This window comes from Balaenoptera ricei, chromosome 15, assembly GCF_028023285.1.
Source record: "Balaenoptera ricei isolate mBalRic1 chromosome 15, mBalRic1.hap2, whole genome shotgun sequence".
NCBI lineage: Eukaryota > Metazoa > Chordata > Mammalia > Artiodactyla > Balaenopteridae > Balaenoptera > Balaenoptera ricei.
Window position 1 is genome coordinate 86,552,078 of NC_082653.1, and position 18,360 is coordinate 86,570,437.

At 44.5% G+C, this 18,360-nt stretch overlaps 1 protein-coding gene across 1 annotated transcript in view; it reads right to left on the reverse strand.

Annotated features, from left to right (window-relative positions):
- The window catches only part of SDK1 (sidekick cell adhesion molecule 1), a 539,910-nt gene that overhangs the window by 141,183 nt on the left and 380,367 nt on the right, over positions 1-18,360 (reverse strand). Inside the window, exons 17-19 of the mRNA XM_059896610.1 lie at positions 11,116-11,231; positions 9,102-9,294; positions 1,916-2,014 (exon numbers count right to left, since the gene is read on the reverse strand). Coding sequence (XP_059752593.1) covers positions 1,916-2,014; positions 9,102-9,294; positions 11,116-11,231 — 408 coding nt within the window. The remainder of the gene's footprint in view (positions 1-1,915; positions 2,015-9,101; positions 9,295-11,115; positions 11,232-18,360) is intronic.

An 18,360-nucleotide genomic window follows, 5' to 3' on the forward strand; every position in this document is an offset into this window, starting at 1 on the left:
CGTCACAATTCCGGATCAGAGCGCACCGCGCTCCTTTGGATGCACCCCCTGTCTTTGCAAAGCTGAGTTTCTGGTGGTTGCTGTGATAAGGACACAGGAACAATGTGAAAACCGACACGGAACAGGAGATTCGGGAGGCAGATCCGCTCTGATTCCAAGTTGGAGAGCTGGGCAGTACCTGGGGGCGCACACGTCCCCTCATGAACTAACTGGTTATTTGAGAAGGAAATGCGAATATTCTTTTCTTTCAATTAATGTGTCTTCTCTTTTCAAACGGCTATTAAGGTGCTAGGATAGAAATACTCACTAAGTTGTTCGCACCTGACCACCTGGTAAGCAGAATGGTCAGGTGTGTCTCTGGCCGGCGGCACGGCGAGGAATCCAGCGAGTCACGGAGAGCAAGGCCCCGAGACAGGGACGCCCTGGGCTGGGGTGAGGAGCGCGGGTCGGACCCGCGTCCGGGGGCTGATGATGTGGAGGAGAGGACGCGGCGTCCCTGCCCTGGCTTGGCCACCTGCTGGCCGCGTGACCCTGGGACATGAGCGCCCAAGGTCTCAGACGGGGTCATGAGACACACCTTGCCTGGCTGTTCGGAAACTAAACAAGAGCCGGCACGCGGGGGGTGCTGCCACCCAGGACACAGGGCGGGAGGAAGGGGACCCTGACCCTGCGGCCAGGCTGGGGACAGCCGATCGCTCCTGGTCCACGCGGCTCACTCCTGGACAGTCTTCTTGACCGCGGAGCTGGCGCGAGCACGCTTCCTGGGCCACGGGGCTCACGAGGGACCCCAGGGGCTTCGGTGGTCGGCTGGACCACCTGGCCACTCGCTGAGGGGCGGCACAGCTCCGGCTCCCGCGGGCTCACCGGCGGACGGACGTGAGGTGCCCAGAGAGGGCTGCCAGAGCAGGGGGCCCGCGCCGTGAGAACGCTTCGCGGCCGGCGGGACGTTCCAAGTGCCGTCTGCTGAAAGGAAAGGGCCGCCCGGGGCAGACCACGCCAGGCAGCGCCGGGGTCGCCCGCAGCCCCGTGAGGGTGTCTCGATGCCTGTGTGTGGGGAGGGGGAGGGGTCTGCGAGGGGAGCCCTGAACCCGCTGGGACGCGGTCTTCCCCAGCTTCCCCTGAGGCCGAAGCCCGTGCGGATTTTATCAAGTCTGCAATTTTCTTCCCCAAACTAAGATTTAAATTCAGCTTTAACCTGAAAGGTTTTTCAGAAACCTCTTCTACAACAAAAAATCATGAAAAGCCCTACAAAGGTGAACTGTTCCCCAGAGACCCCGCCGCAGGAGAGGAGAGGCGGCCGGCGCCCAGCGCCGCGCCCCTGGCTCCCGGGCGCTGCTCACCCCGAGGTCCCCCGAGGGTCCCGAGGGGGCCGGCGGCCTGGCACTGGCATCGGGGGCAGGCGACAGGTGTGGCCTGGCCACTCGCAGGCCGGGGCACCGGGGCCGCCGCGCGGTGGTGGCGGCAGCGTTTCCCGCACATGCAGGCGCCCAGGACACAGCTGCCGAGGAAAGGTCACCCCACCCGCCTGAGCCTCAGTCTCCTCAGCTGTGAAACGGTCGTAATCTCAGCAGTCGCCTCACCGAGTTGCCGTGAGAACTAAGGGAGAGAAAGGCCCACGAGAGGCGCACCAGAAACACGGATTCCGGCTGATCGGAGGCGCCAGAGGCTTGTTCAGATAAGGCAAGGAGACCAAACCTCCAAACTCCGAGGCTGCAGCCCAGCAGGGGAAGGGGCTCTCGGTGGCACCGCCTGGGTGGAGGGGACAAGCGAGCCCTCTGCCCTCGGCCCTGCGGCCAGTCACCCTGCAGGGGCCGCAGGCACCCGTGCGCTGCCAGCCGCGGTGTTTGGGGCTGGGTCCATCGCTCTGTGTTGGGGCAAACGTGTTCCTCCTCTACCTGAAGACGGAGACCCTTACCTGTAACGATGCCGTTTTTCTCCAGGGGCTCCTGCCAGCTGACCTTGAGAGACGTGTCCAGGATCTCCGTGAAACTCAGGTGTCCCACAGGTCCCGGTTCTAGCAATTAAACACAAAGACACCTGTTAGCACGATAGCCCAATACTCTCTGGTCAGATTTGTGTGGAACGTTCTCACTGTGGAAGGGGGCAGGGAGCTGGGCCAGAGCCCGCGGGAAATGTCAGAGAAAACCCAGAAGGGACAGGGAGTCCGAGGTGTTGAAGGTGACCCGGCTACGGTCACATAGATTATCTCACTCGGCCTCATGCCGGCCTCGCCAAGAACTGCAGAGACCGGCGGCAGGAGAGGTAGACACAATCCCTTCTCTGTCTTTCCCCTGATCTGATGTAATTGGAACAACCAGGTGGCTGGATCCCGAAAGCAACCGCGTGCACCGGCGTCCCCAGAGGCCTCTGCAGCTGTGTCCCGGCCACACCTGGCTGCAGAGCGATGCCTGCCGACCTGATCCAGAATTCCAGGCCGCACCCTTACTCTCCCCAGGGGCCCCAGGGGCAGGGCGGGCGCGAGAAATTTCCAGCAAAACTGGCATGTTTCCCTGGAGTTTCCCTGACCGTAGCCCCTCCTAGTGCAGGAGGGCAGAGTGGCGGAGCTGCGATTTAACGCTGGGCTCAGCGGGGTTCAAGCCTGGCCCCTCTGCTTGCTGGCCGTGCGTTACTTAAGCTCTCTAAGCCTTAGTTTGCTCATCTGTGAAATAGGGCAAATAAAAATAACTCATTCTGCAAGGTAATCGTGAGAAGAAATGGAATAAAACACGGAAGCGCCTAGCGTGTCCTGGCACCACAGAAATGCTGATCGACGTTGGCTGCTATTGTTACTAGTTGTACGTTATCGTACCATCAGAATATAAAGCCATTTCTAAGATGAGCTTGCTGTCACTTTGAAGAGCAACGGAGAGAACAGGGCTGAGAGGCCAAAACAGGAGTTCAACAGATCCAAGATCACGGATTCTCAGAGCCGGAGGGACATTACGAATCTGCTCGGATCCCTCCCCGACTTTGCGGCCGTGAAATTCAACGCCAGGCCCAGGGCAGTGAAGCAACTGCCCGAGGATGCAGAGTCACCAAGCCCAGAGCTGGGCCTCGCACGGGGGCCTCCTGCTTGCTCTGGAGGGACCGCAGGGCTGTCCGGGGGCTCAGCAGTTGTGGCACACGGGCTTAGTTGCTCCGCGGCATGTGGGATCTTCCCGGGCCAGGGCTCGAACCCGTGTCCCCTGCATTGGCAGCTGGATTCTTAACCGCCGCGCCACCGGGGAAGCCCACATTTCACTCTTTGAGTGTGGAACATGGTAAAATAGAACGGCTGTCAAGACCATCTCATCCTCCCCCAATTCTGAGTTTCCAGAAAGACATTCTGATGGATTTTTGAAATGACTTGTTCTTTTTTCTACCGATAGAGCAGCAAAGAAAGCTTTTTGTTCCTTTTCTATTCTCAGTGTTTCTGCTTCCTGGATTCCTTCCCAAATATCCTTGTCCTCTAGCTCTGCTGGAACCAGCTGGCAATGTCTAGGCTTAAATTTCTATTCTGTTTCCTCTCTACTGTGCCTCCTGCCTCCCACACCCTGGCCCCAAGTTCTTATTTCATCAGCGCTTTGGAGGAGGAGGCCAGCTGGACGTGGAGCCAACCTGGCGCCATCCGCGCTTTCACTACAGAGCGACGGGGGCCATTTCTCCAGCACCCAGAGTCCCATGTCCTCTTTTAAAGGCCGCCCCCCCCAGAGCTGACAGCAGCCCTACCTACCCCGTTTCAGTGAGCTCGTCCCTATTTACAAGGATGCTCTATCCTTCTAAGTAGGATGAACAGGCTCCCTGCCTATCAAAACAATGGTGGCTCAGTTAGAAAATTCTAAAAAGATGACATCACTGCCATTGTTCTCAATTCCCAAGCCATTCCTGTTTCTCTTTTCCTTACTAATGGTGGGCCTGGCTGCCTTTAAGGTTCTGTTTCCTGGCTGCACAGCATTATGGGATGTTTCCCCATAGTTTGTGTCTGTCTGTTTAACTGGCAACAACAGGGCTTTTCTAGAAAGGAATTCAGCCAGGAGTCTTCTCTCATTTATCTGAAGAAGTTCTCTGCTTTTGCCACTTTTTATTTTTAACAAATGTCCTCTGGAAAATAAAACCTGATATCCAGTTGGACCTGGCTGTGGTTGGAGCTGAGATGCGGTCCTGGCCTCGTCTTTCAATAATGAAAGAGAGGAAAACGTCCAAATGATGAAGAGCCATGAGGGGTGTTTGACAGCCGCTCCTAGAATTCACTACCACCTTCCTTAGTTATGGGGACTCTCCCTTCCCACTCTGCTTGCAAACGTAAAGCTGTTAGGCTGTGTTTTCCTACACAGGAGTGGAGCACGGACCCTCCGAGCAAGCAGAGCTTCCCTTCTTCTTCCAGAGGCCCCTCTGCTCGCCACCCCCTGCACTGTCCCCGGACCAGCCTCCCCTCACACGACGGTGCCAGAGGCCAGTGAGTCTCCCGTTTCTCTTACGCCCGCCTGATTCCCAAAGCGACTGCATCCACTTAGGTGGATGGCACTGATTTCAGATATTTCCATCTGTGGTTAGATCACGTGCTCAATTATATTCCCTCAATTATTTTCCTCGGAAAATAAGGTCACGATCGCTAATTGCTAGGACTCCCAAATCTATGTCTTCAGACTCTCTGCTGCCCATTGGCCACACCTGCCTCCATGTGAGTGTGATCCGACTAAACCCAGCGTCCTAACCCTGGACCTGTTTCCCACCTTTCAGTCACGGGCATCACCATCTGCCCTGTCACCTACGCCGAAGTATGTGGAGTGATCCTGGAGAACCCCTTCTTCCCACCCCCTAAGTCTAACCAGCCCCCAGTTCTCTGTGACATGCCTCTAGCGTCTCCCCTACTGCTGGCTCCACCGCTGGTGTAGAGGTGCACATAATTATTTGCCTTCTTCCCAGATTGCATCACCTTTATCTCTAGCCCATCATCACAAAACCTCCAGACAGAGCTGTTGAAACACTCAAGTCATAGCCCTAAGGGAAATCCCTCTGTGGTTCCCCAATGCCTAGACTATCTCTGTCCAAACATCTTAACTTAGCAGTTAAGACCCTTCTGGGTCGGCTCCCAACTTGTTCTCTAGGGTCACCCCCCCCACCACAGGCTACACTGAAGCTGAGCTAAATACCTCATACCCTCTCACACTCTCTTCTACTCTCTTTGCCTTTACGGGTTCTATTTCTTCTCAACCATTCTCGGCATCAAAAGCTCATCCATCAGGGCTGACCTCAGTTCTCAGCTCCTCCACAAGACTGACCTGACCCTCCCAGGTATTTTCTGTCACTCCTCACTGGGCTGCCACAGCCACTGCTAACGACCTCCTTCCTCAGCGGCACTGACCTCAGTCCTGTCCACGTCAGATCTGATTAGGCTGGGAGCTCTAAAGGCAGAGGCTGTGCTTACTCATCTCTGCTCCCCCTTCAACACGCAGCTGGCTACCTCTCACATAATAGGAATTCTACAAACCTCGGAATGGAAGTACACATACATGTTTGTATGTCGGATAGATGGATGAATGAATCCCCTGTAATTATGACAGGCCCAGTACACACAGAACTTGACGAGGTAGCCTTAATATTTTTTTTTAAAAAGAGAAGGCTACAATCTGACCAATTGTCTCCTTTAATCCTAAAATCTGATGAGGGCTATATAAAGTGCATAATTATAAGGCAGATTCCAAAGCAGAATACACATTATATTTTCAAGAACTCATGAAACCTTAACTGAGATTGATCATATTCTGGGCCATAAAACAAACCTCAATAAATTTAAAAGAAGTGAAATTATGCAAAGTGTGTTCTTTGACTGTAATGGAGCCAAGCTAGAAGTCAATGGCAGAAAGACAACAGGAAAATCTCCAACACATGGAAATTAAATGGCACACTTCTAAATAATCCATGGGTCAAAGAGGAAGTCTCAAAGGAAATAAAAATATATAGAGCTCAGTGAAGATGAAACAGAACATATCAAAATATGTGGGATGCAGCTAGAGCAGTGTGAAGAGGAAAATTTATAACACTAAGTGCTTACATCAGAAATGAGGACAGACCTCAAATCAATGATCTAAGTGCTTACCCCAAGAAATTAAAAACAGAAAAGCAAAATAAACCCAAATCAAGCAGAAGGAAGGAAATAATAAGAGCAGAAATCCATGAAATTGAAAATAAGAAAACGATAGAGAAAAATTAATGAAACAAGATAGCGGTTCTTCAAAAAAATCAATAAAATTGATAAATTTCTAGGAAGAATGACCAAAAACCTCCACAAAAAAACAGAAGAAAGAATGAAATAGAGACTATGACTACATATTTTGCAGCCACTAGAAAAACAATAAGGAAGTACTACCAACAACTTTACACTCAGAAATTCAACAACTTAGTGGATTGATTCCTTGAAAATCACAAACTACCAAAATGAAATAGATGACTGAACAGTACTAGAACCATTAAAGAAACTGAATTTATAATTTAAAAAGTCTCAAAAACGAACTCTCCAGGAACAGAGGATTTCACTGAAAAATTCTACCAAACATTTAAAGAAGAATTAATACCAATTTTACACATCCTCTTCCAGAAAACAGAAGAGTACGAACTTATTTTATGAGGCCAGTATTATGCTGATACCAAAACCAGACAAAGACGATAAATACAGTAAAGTAAAATTTCAGACCAATATCTCTCATGAACTTAGATGTAAAACATCTTCCATAAGGTATTAGCAAACTGAATCCCACAACATGGACAATAATTATATACCATGACCAAGTGGGATTTATTCCAAGCATGCAAGCTTTGTTCAACATTTGAAAATCAATCCACTTTATCAATTAACAAACTAAACAGAAAAATGATACGGTCATATCAATTGATGCTGTAAAAGCAATTGAAAAAATTCAACATTTATTCATGACAAAAACTCTCAGCAAGTTAATATCAGAGGGAAATTACCTAAACTTGATAAAGAACAGCTATAAGAAATATCATACTTAACAGTGGAAGACCAAATGTTTTCTCTCTAAGATCAAGAACAAGGCAAGAATGTCTGCTCTCACCACCCTTATTCAACATAGTACTAGAAATTCTAGCCATTGCAACATGGCAAGAAAAAGAAATAAAGGACATATAGATTAGACAGGAAGAAAGGGTAGGACATGGATATGCCTATAAAAGAAGAATCTTTGTGGTATTGGAACCATGCAGTATCTTGATTGTGATGGTAGATACACAAATCTATACATGTCGTAAGTTGCATAGAACTAAACACACATACACGCATGCATGTGCGCACGTGCGCGCGCACACACGAGAACAAATAAAACTGCAGAGATCTAAATTGGATTGATGGGTTGCATCAATGTAAATATCCTGGTTGTGATGTACTATACTTTCGCAAGTGTTACCATTGAGGGAAACTGGGCAAAGTGTACATGGGATCTTAGTATTATTTCTTACAAGTTCATGTGAATCTATAACTATCTCAATAAAATTTCAGTTAAACAAAAAGCAGGTAGCAGATCAAAGTCAGAGTATGGGAAGAACATCAGGGATCAGTTAATAGTGGCAGAGTTACTTTTTATCTTTTTAATGGAAGGAATATCAGTGGTCTCAGAGGGTCAAGAAATCCATTTCTATTCTTCCTGTGTCACTACTTTGACACAGACCTTGAGTCAATTCAAGGCGGTTACAGCAGAGTAGTGGAGTGAAAGCCAGGTGGCTATGGGTTATGGGGAGCGGGAGAGGTTAGGAGTCAGAGTAATTGTTTATACTGAGAGCTGGGTGACTCAGTGGGCAGCACGGTCAGGGAGTTGGCACTTCTGGGTGAGGGAGACCTGAGCATATTTGTGGGCTGAGGAAAGGTCAGAGTCTTCATCCTCTGAGAGAGGAGGGAAGAGGACCAAGAGTGAGAACATAGGGAAACTCAGACGGAAGTGGGAAAGCGAGGAAGCTCATCCTGCACGGCCTTGACCTCTGTAAATGTCATCTGCTGGGAGGACAGTGAAGCTGGGTCTCAGGGGGCAGGGCAGAGCGGAGCAGTGGATGACAGCACCGAGCAGAGGTAAGTACAGAAGGTCGGACCACAGCCAGAGCCCAGCTGAGATGGGAGAGGAGGAAGCTGGAGGAGAGACAAGTGGCAGCCCTTTTCGACTTATTTAAGTTTTAATTCTCCTTATAAAAGAGTACATACTCATTGTTGCAAAGAGAATATGCAGAGAAATAAGAAGAAAATAGTAAAAGATACCCATAATCATGTCACATGGAGATAACAACTGTCGGAATTGTGATATATTTCCTTCAAGGTCTTTCCTCAGCTAATATGGTCTTATACAAGTGTATCTGTATCAAATTTGTAACTCATATAGTTTTGTATACTGTTTTTTTTTCCCACGTAACATTAGATCAAGACCATTTCCTCGCAAAACTTCTTTTTAATAACTACAAAATATTTAGTATATTGTCATTCCATAGTTTTTCAATTATCCCCCTTTGGAACATTTGAATGTTTTTCGTTTTTTTTCCAATTACTAATAATTGTAATTAACCTCATTGCATATAAATCTTTGTGCACATCTGTGATCATTTTCTCAGAAAATGTTTTCCAGAAGCACCAGTTGGCCTAGGAGCAGAGAAGCAGCTGATCTGAATGGACCAGCTGGAGACAATGGAAAGTCCAGGGTCTTAGAGAGGCGCAGGTGATATTCCCCTGGGGAAGGTCAGGGAAGACATGGGCTGGGAGGCTTTAAGGGGAGATTCAAGAAGAAGGTAAGGGGATTAGAAGTTGAAATCTGAGTGAAGAGAAGTCTAGCAAGACAAGACCAAAGGCTGACTGTACAGCTGGGACTGGACTGTCCCTCTTGTCCTCACAGCTCCTTCCTCTAGCCAGGCTTCCTTCCATACTCCACAGACCACCTCTAACAAACATTATTACTACTTTCAATGACTTATCTCTCCAGGGCGAGCAGACTGTGAACACACTGAGAACATGGAGTTTCCTAGTGACCCACCTTTGCTCTTGCCCTGTGCTGGATACGACAGTGGCCCAAACCTCTTTGACAACTGACCAAAGGCTATTGATAAGACACCTGGAAAGGAGTACTCACTGTCTTCATGTGTCCGTATGAGCTGAGGCGTGCTTGGAGGCCCGTCCCCCGGCGTGGTGAAACACAGAACTGATGTGAAGTAAGCAGTAAACTTCTTCAAGTTCGTTATGTACCCATGGTGGACTCCATGGAAATCTGGAGCAATGGTGACGACAGTGACGGCCTCGGGGACATCGGCTGGCCACGCCAGAAGCTGGGATGGAACAGGGTGAAAACGAGATCCTTGTAATTGCATGTCTTCACCCTCAAGTCTGCACCAGAATTTTATTTCACAATTAAAATGTCTTCAAAGAAAGCGAAGTTGTAATTAAGAAGCCCCATACATCCTACATCTTATAATCTCACTGAAAAATATTGAGTTTAAAAGATATCTCATAGATTATTGAGTACAAATATGTATATTTATATATATATTTTATACATGTGTATATAAATAAAATATCTACTCTAACTCATGTTGGGAAAATGCACCTCCTCAAACCTTCACCTTCTGTTCACTTAAACATGTTACAGAACATATTTACTTTTTAACATTTAGAAATAAGTATGACATTACTGTTATTCAACTGCATCAGTACAATCGAACATCAATACAAATATTTTTCTAGTTAGGCACCTATGCTGATTCAAAAAGAAGCCCCTGGTTCAATGGGAACAATGTTAATTATTTATAATTTATATGACACCAGTTTTCTAAAAAGGATTTTAGGAGACTGATTATAACATTAAAGAAATATAGTATATATACACATTCCAAGGGAAGTTGTTTTAATGTTTTGGCAACATTATGTATGAGTGTGACTTTTAATTCGTCTGACACCAAACATTTCTAGGGTTAATTAGGTCTGAAAATTGACACTCTGCACGACAAGGAGCATATTTATATCGATTAGGCTGACAACCAAGCCATTGAATGAACACTCCAGTCTTGCCAATAAGACCTGACAGGAGAGTCAAGAAGGCAGAATCAACTTCGTTGATCAATATGATTTCTTTTCTAAGAAGCTTCTGACTGTAGATACCTCTGGGGGGGAAAAAAAAGGCAGGACAAATTTCTAGCTACGTCTGCCTTTCTAGAGAAAAACAAGTGTTTTAGTAAGTTGAATCCAAATGGAAAAAAAAATTAACTGTGTGTCTGAGGAAATAACACTCTGTGAATCTGAAATGACCAAGTTTTCAAGCAAACTCTCTATAAAGACATTCCCTGAGTTCACCTGCTGTCACAGAAGATTTGCGAACATACTGCAGGTAACATTCAGGTGGTCTCCCAGTCCAGCCAGGAGATGCTGATCTAAAAGGAAAGGTAACTGTACTTTTGGAAACTGCATCCAGGTACATCTCTGAAGGTAACATATTCTGGTACTCAGACAAAGGGCAGATAGGAGTCTGTCCTTGTCTCTAATTCAGTCCGGATAGGTGCCCCGAGTCAGCTGGTCCCAATTCTACAAACAGAACTTTCCCTAAAGTAGCGAGAGGGGGACCTACTTATCCTTACTTGGTAGAAACATCACTCATTTGCACCCAGTGCGCTTTGAGAGGATGCCCTTCCAGGAAGAAGTGGTTTGTACACGTGCTGATTCCAATCAACAGGGATAAGTCTCCCACTGGTCATTTTAAAATGGACGGCTTTTCTCATAACATTGCTCAGTTCTATATGAACCATCCTCTTTTTTCTTTCTTTTTGGTTTTTGGCCACACTGCCCGGCTTGCGGGATCTTAGTTCCCCCACCAGGGACTGAACCTGCACCCTCGGCAGTGAAAGCACCGAGTCCTAACCACTGCACTGCCAGGGAATGCCCGTGCACCATCCTCTTGATAACCGATAATTTGAGTTTCTGAACCAGTATAGCTGATGAAAAGACCCTGGATACAAGGTGACCCCAGCAGGTCGACACGCTCTGTAACCGGATGCCGTGGGTTCCTGATGAAATGAGGGGCGGGCAGCCCCCTCACTCATCACAAGACCGTGACACACCACGACAGCCGCCCGGAGGCTGTGGCCCAAGGCGCCTACCTTATAGCCCTGGTTGATGCCATTGATGAACTGCTGGGGTGGAGGGTTCCACAGGAGCTGGACGGTCGTGGAGTTCACGGCTTCCGCCTGCACGTTCTGCGGGGGCGAGGTCGGCACTGCTCCAGGGCAGCCGAGGGAGAGAGCAGGACACGCGGGGCAGGGGGAGGAGAAGAGACTCTTAGCTGCTGCTCACGATTCACCGGCGATCGCAGCACTGAGAACGGGGAGGGTGATGGACCTTTGGGGAAGCTAATCGTGACGTTACAAAGAAGAAGAACTGGGCGACTTCTCATTTTCTGCTGGGGAATTCTTTAAGGCACACGCAGAAAAGTGGACCGGATCACCTTAGCCCCACGGGCGAGCCTTTCCTAGGGATCCCAGGACGGATAGCAAACAAAAGCCTTCTCTGATTTTTTTTTCAGTTACCCGATATTTGAGATCAAGGCAAGGTTTCATCCAGAAATCTGCCTTCCCTGTTATATATCACATTGTTTCAAGCCCAATTATCCTTCACATGAAAAAAAAAATCCCTTTTCATAGGTATTGTTATTTATTCATTTGTAGGCTAAATTTCTCTTTGTCTGCCATAGAAATTACCATTTAAAAAATTTCCACTTTCCACTTCTTTTATTGAACAGCTACTGAACCCAATCATATACCTGCCCAGTGGCCTGTCTTCAAAGAAGTCATATTCTAGGGGAGGCACTCATACAACTGAAATAGGCAAGTGACTCTAGAAAACACACAGGGCAGAGCCTCTGCCCTAGGAAAGCATGGTAGGCCTCACATCAGAAGACACTTGCACTAGGTCTGGGATAGAACTTTGAGGAGGGAAAGGCCTTGAGAAAGGCATTCGCACCTGAGAAAATGGAGTGAGCAAAGGCGTGGTATTATGAAAAACCTGGTGAACGGTGAGAAAACAGTGAGCATGGCTGGACGTGGGGTCCAGGGGGTGAGGGGGCGGAGGAAGTAGACAGGTCACTGTGGGGATGGCCTCACATGCCAAACACAGTGGGCAACAGTGTATACGGTAGGCAGTGGGGAATCAAAAGCCTTGGAAAACAGCAGAGACGTGACATGGGCAGCTTTTTAGGACGATAACCTCAGTGGCCTCTGGAGAGGGCACTAGTCCACTGGCTGTGCCATACAACGTTTTGCAGGATGCAAAGGAAGGTCCTGGTTCTTTAGGAGCTTGTTCCAAAAGAAAGACACTGAATCCCAAAGGATCCTTTGGCTTAAGGTACAGAAACAAAGACAAGAGTCTCTTAGCACAAAACACGTGAGGACAGAGCACGTTCCTGTTAAAAATTACTACACCTTTCATTACGCTCTTCTTCAGAAGCTCATCTCATTAGGCAGAGGTGAAAAACATAGAATTCATCCAAGCCCCTTCAGTCATGCTCCAAGCCACCTGTCTTTTCCCATCTGCTCTGGCTGTGCTATCTCTGGGTCCCTCCCTCAGTAAGTCACCAAGAAGACTGTTCCACTTCTCACTCAGCACCCATCCAACATTTGTGGACTAAAAATGGCCACGGGGATTGCTTTGCCTAGGCTGTAGAAAGTTGGAAAGAACATCGCAGCCATTAAGCATGAGAAAAAGCTGAACAAACGATAGAGTCCTAACTTTTCTTGAGCCCGTAAGGAAGCTGAGGTCACAGGGCAACGAAGTGTCTGAAATATAAGAAAAGATGGACCTCCCCAAGGAGTAGGAATGTGAACATGGGCTCGCTTGTGACAGAGCGTGAGAGAAAGAGCAATGGACACCACACAATTGGGAAAATTCAGCTGAAATTCTTAATGAGTTGTTAAAGGCTGAATGTAGGCTAGCAAGGGAGTATAGAAAGTCTGTGCTGCAGATACACAAAAAGGTACAATGCATGTAAGACACAAAAACAAGAATAACAGCCTTTCTCATCAGAAACTATGTGAGCCAGAAGGTAATGGGGTGATATCTTTAAAGTACTGATAGAAAAATCTATCACCCTGGAATTCTATATTCTGCGAAAATATCTTCTAAATATGAAAGCAAAATAAAGACATTTTCAGAAAGACAAAAACTGAGAGAATTCATTACTGGCAGACCTGCATGCACTATGACAAATGTTAAAGGAATATGATATCAGACACCAAAACTTTAGATCTATGCAAAGAATTGATGACTTCTGGAAATGGTTAACATGAAGTAAATATAATGTATTTTTTTCTTATTTTGGCTCACTCTCAAAAAATAGTAGCAATTTATTGTGGGCTTATAACATAGGTAAGAATAAAATGACTGACCACAATAGCACAAAAGGTGGGAAGAAGGGACTGAAAGTATACTGTTACAAGGTCCCTACATTATACACACAGTGGATTTCAAGACATTGTAATTAATGAATGATATATATTTTAAACTCCAGAGTAATCACTAAACAGATTTGAAAAAGAGATATAAATAAGGCAAGAGTAGGAAAAATAATGTAATTGTAAAAATATCTAATGAATCAGAAAGCAGGCAGGCAAAAGGAAGAGAAAAGGAAAAAAATAAGAGCGAGAACAAATAGAAAACAATTAACAAGATGGCAGGTTTTAATCCCATCCTATCAACAGTTACATCAAATATATAATGTAATATATTATCAATATATTTTATTGTCTATACCAATAAAAGAGAGATTATCAGTTGGATGAAGAGCAAGACCCAACTACACGGTGTTTAAAACAACCCCACTTTGAATATGAGGACACAAATAGCTTAAAAGTAAGAGAATGGAAAAAAAATACATGAAACACTAATTAAAATGAACCTGGAGTGGTTATATTAATATCAGTCAAAGTAAATACCCGACCAAGGAATAAAACCAATGATAAAGAGGGATATTATATAATGATGATGTGATCTATTCACCAAGAAGACTCAGCAATTCTAAATGTGGATGCAACAGAGCTTCAAAATACGAAAGGCAAAACTGAAAAAACTGAACGTAAAAACTAGACAAATCTATTAGTATAGTTGGTGACTTCAACACTCCTTTATTTAAAAAAAAAAAAAAAAGGTAGACAAAGAATATCAGTAAGGATCTACAAGACTAGAACCACATCATCAAGTAACTTGACCTACATAATATTTCTTTCGAAATCTACCCAGTAACAACATAAAACACATTCTTTTCAAGCACACATGGAACTTAACGGAGACGGACATATTTGAAATATACATGTCATATAAAACAAACTTAAACAAGTTAAAAATAACTGAAATCACAAAAAGTATGTTTTATGACCCAACAGAATTAAACTTGAAAGTAACGATAGAAAGATACGTGGAAAATCCCTAAAAACTTCAAAATTAAGGAGCACATTTCAAAATAACCCATGAGTTAAAGAGGAAATCACATGGAAAGTTAGAAAGCATTTTCAGTTTAATGAAAGTGAAAAACACAACATATCAAAATTTGGGGATGTAGAAGTGTTAGAGGGGAATTTATAGCATTTAGATGTTTACATTAGAATCTAAACTTCTACTTTAAGAATCTATGAGAGTAAATTAAACCTATGGAAAGAAACAGTAAAGAAAAAGAGCAGAAATCAATGAAATAAAAATAAACAATAATTGAGAAAATCAATGAATGCAAAAGCTGGTTCTTTTAAGTATCAATAAACTCTTAGCCAGACTGATCAAGAATAGACAGAAATCACAAATTACCAACATCACCAATATCAGGAGACACCTCTATAAACCCTACTGAGAGTAAAAGAATAAAGGAACATTTTGAGTATCTTTATGCTCATTAATTCAACAACTTAGACGAAATGAACAAATTCTTTAAAAGAAACACACTTCCAATCTACTCAAGAAGAAATAGATGACCTGAATAGTCAAACAGCTATCAAATATTTGAATACAAAATTAAACCCTTCCAACAAAAAAACCTCTAAGCACATAAGGTTCACTGGCTAATTCTACCAAGCATTTGAAGAAGAATGAAATAAAAGACATTCTAAAGCATTATCCTGACACCAAAATAAGAAACAGATGTTGAAAAAAAAAAAAAAGAAAACTACAGGCCAAATATCCCTGAGAACACAGGTACAAAAATCCTTAATAAAATATTAGAAAGTCAAATTCAGCAATATGTAAAAATCACAATTTATCCTAATCAAGTGGGGTTTATCTTATAAACATAAGGCTGGCTCAGTATTTGAGTATCAATCAGGGTAATTCAACATTATCAATAGAATTTAAAAAATATCATCATCTTAATAGATTTAGAAAAAGAATTTGACAAAATTCAACCTCCAATAGTGATTAAAAAAAACCTCTCAAAGTAGGAATTCAAAGGAACTTACTAAACTTGCTAAGGGGCATCTGTAAAACACCTATAACCAACAACTTATTTAAGATGAAAAACTGAATGCTTTCCCCTAAGATCAGCAACAAAGCAAAGGTGTCTTTCTTACCATTCCTATTCTGGAAGGGCAAGCTGGTGCAGTAATCCAAGAAAAAGAAATAAAAGGCATACAGATAGAAAAGGAAAACAAAACAAAACAAAACAAAAAAACTCTCTCTATTCACGGACAATATGATCATCCATGTAGAAAATTCCTCAGTCTACCAACTATATACTCCTAGAACTGAAATTAGCAAGATTATAGGATACAAGATCAAAACACAGAAGTCAATTATATTTTGAAACATGAGCAATGGACAACTAGAAATTGAAATTAAAAATTCAGTACTGGGGCTTCCCTGGTGGTGCAGTTGTTAAGAATCTGCCTGCCAATGCAGGGGACACGGGTTCGAGCCCTGGTCCGGGAAGATCCCACATGCTGCGGAGCAACTAAGCCCTAAAAACTTGCGCGTCACAACTACTGAGCCTGCGCTCTAGAGCCCGCGAGCCACAACTACTGAGCCCACGTGCTGCAGCTACTGAAACCCGCGTGCCTAGAGCCCATGCTCTGCAACAAGAGAAGCCACCACAATGAAAAGCCCGCACATCACAGTGAAGAGTAGCCCCTGCTCGCCGCAACTAGAGAAAGCCCACGAGCAGCAACGAAGACCCAACGCAGCCAAAAATAAATAAATAAAATAAAATAAAATAAAATAAATTCAGTACCATTTATATGGCAGTTAAAACATGAAATAGATATAAATTTAACAAACTGTATGCAAGATCTGTATGCTGAAAACTGATGAAAGAAATCAAAGTCCCAAGTAAATGAAGAGTCGTATATTAATGGATTGGAAGACAACATAACAAAGATGTCAATTCTCCCCCAATTGATCTACAGGTTGAATGTAATCCCAATCAAAATTGCAGCTAGCATTTTTTAGAAATTGAAAAGTTGACTTTAAAATTTATATGGAAAAACAAAGAAATTAGAATAGCAAAATCAATTTCAAAAAAGAAGAACAAAATTGGACAACCTTTACTACATGATATCAAAACTAACTATAAATCTATAGTAATTAAAACAAAGTGTTACTGGAGAAAGGAGGAACACATCGATCAATAAAACAGAGTTCAGAAATTATTCACATACATATCAGTTGGTTTTTGACAAAAGCACAAAGGCCAACTGTGGAAAAAGATAGTTTTTTCAACAAATGGTGCTGGAACAAACTGGACATTCATATGCCAAAAAAACTCACAAAAACCAATCTGGATCCGTACCTTACACCGTATATGAGAACTAACTCAAAATGGATATGGATCACATGCTTAAATGTAAATCTATAATTATAAAAAATAATAGTTAGTTAATCTAAATAATAGTTAATCTAGGAAAAAATAGTTGTGATGTTGGGTTAGGCAAAGATTTCTGGATATGACAGCAAGGGTACAACCCACGAAAGAAGAAAACTGATAAATCTGACTTCATCAAAATAGTCAACTTCTGATCTATGAAAGACACCTGTTGAGAAAATGAAAGGAGAGGTCTCAGATTGGGAGAAAATACTCGTAAGACACATATCCAATAAAGGACTTTTATTCAGAATATACACAAAAAACTTTCAAAACTCAATAATAAGAAAACCAAAAACTCAAAAAATTGTCAAAAATAATTAAATAGTTACTTCAACAAAGAAAATATAACGATAGAAATAAGCACATGAAAAGGCCCTCAATCGACATCACCGGCCACCAGGGAAATTAAATCGTGATGTGATACCACTATATACCTACTAGAAGAGTTAAAATAAAACAATGACCAGATTTTAGTGAAGATGCAAAGCAACTGAAACTCTCATACTTTTAATGGGAATGCAGAAGGGTAATAGTTACTTGGAGAACAGTTTGGTAGTTTCTTACGGAGTTAAACATGCTCTAGCCATACAATCCAGCAATCCTGCTCCTAAGTATTTATGCAACAGAAGTGAAAACTTAAGTTCACGTAAAAATCCGTATGCCATGTTTATAGCAGTTTTAGTAATAACCGCCCTAAACTGGAAACATCCCAAAGCCCTTCAGCTGGTGGAGAGGAAAACGAACTATGGTCCGTCCACGGGATGGAACACTGTTCAGCAGTGAGCGGGAAGGAGCGCCTCACTCTCACCAACAACGTAGGTGGGCCTCGAATGCATTACACTAGGGAAAGGGGCCCGACTCAAAGGGCTACATGCCGGGTGTTCCCATGTTTATGATATTCTGTAAAAGGAAAAGCTAAAGGAGGGAAAACACGCATGGCTGCCACGGGCTAAGGGTAGGGGCAGAGCTGTACCCTCGAGGTAGAATTCTACTGTATGTCAGTTATACCGCAATAAATCTGACTTTAAAAATGCTGCAGATTCTTTGATGCTTTTTCTCATCTAGAGGTGGTGTCTGTGTTTGGACCCCCTGAATGCAGGCTCTGTGACTATTTTGACCGAGAGAATACAACCCAGGCCTTAATGAACTAGAAGCTTCTACTCCTTATCTCTAGAACGGTCCTTTCTGGGAGCCCCGAGAGGCCATGGCGGGAGTCTGGCGACCCTGCAGCTACCATGCTGGAGAGGCTGTGTGCAGGGGCCCAGGTGGACAGCCCCAGGGTGCCCGGCCTCACAGCCTTCCCTGCTAAGGCACCAACACGTGAGTGAACCCATCTCCCCTCCCCCGACACCCAACCGCCAGCCCAGCCCATCTGCCAACTGACCGGACACAAGGCACTGCCCCTCCGGGCTCGAATTCCCAGCCCACCCAACCACGAGATATGATGCGACGGCGCTGCCTTCAGCCTCTAAGTTTATTCTACAGCAATGGGTAACCGGGACAATCTCCCCCG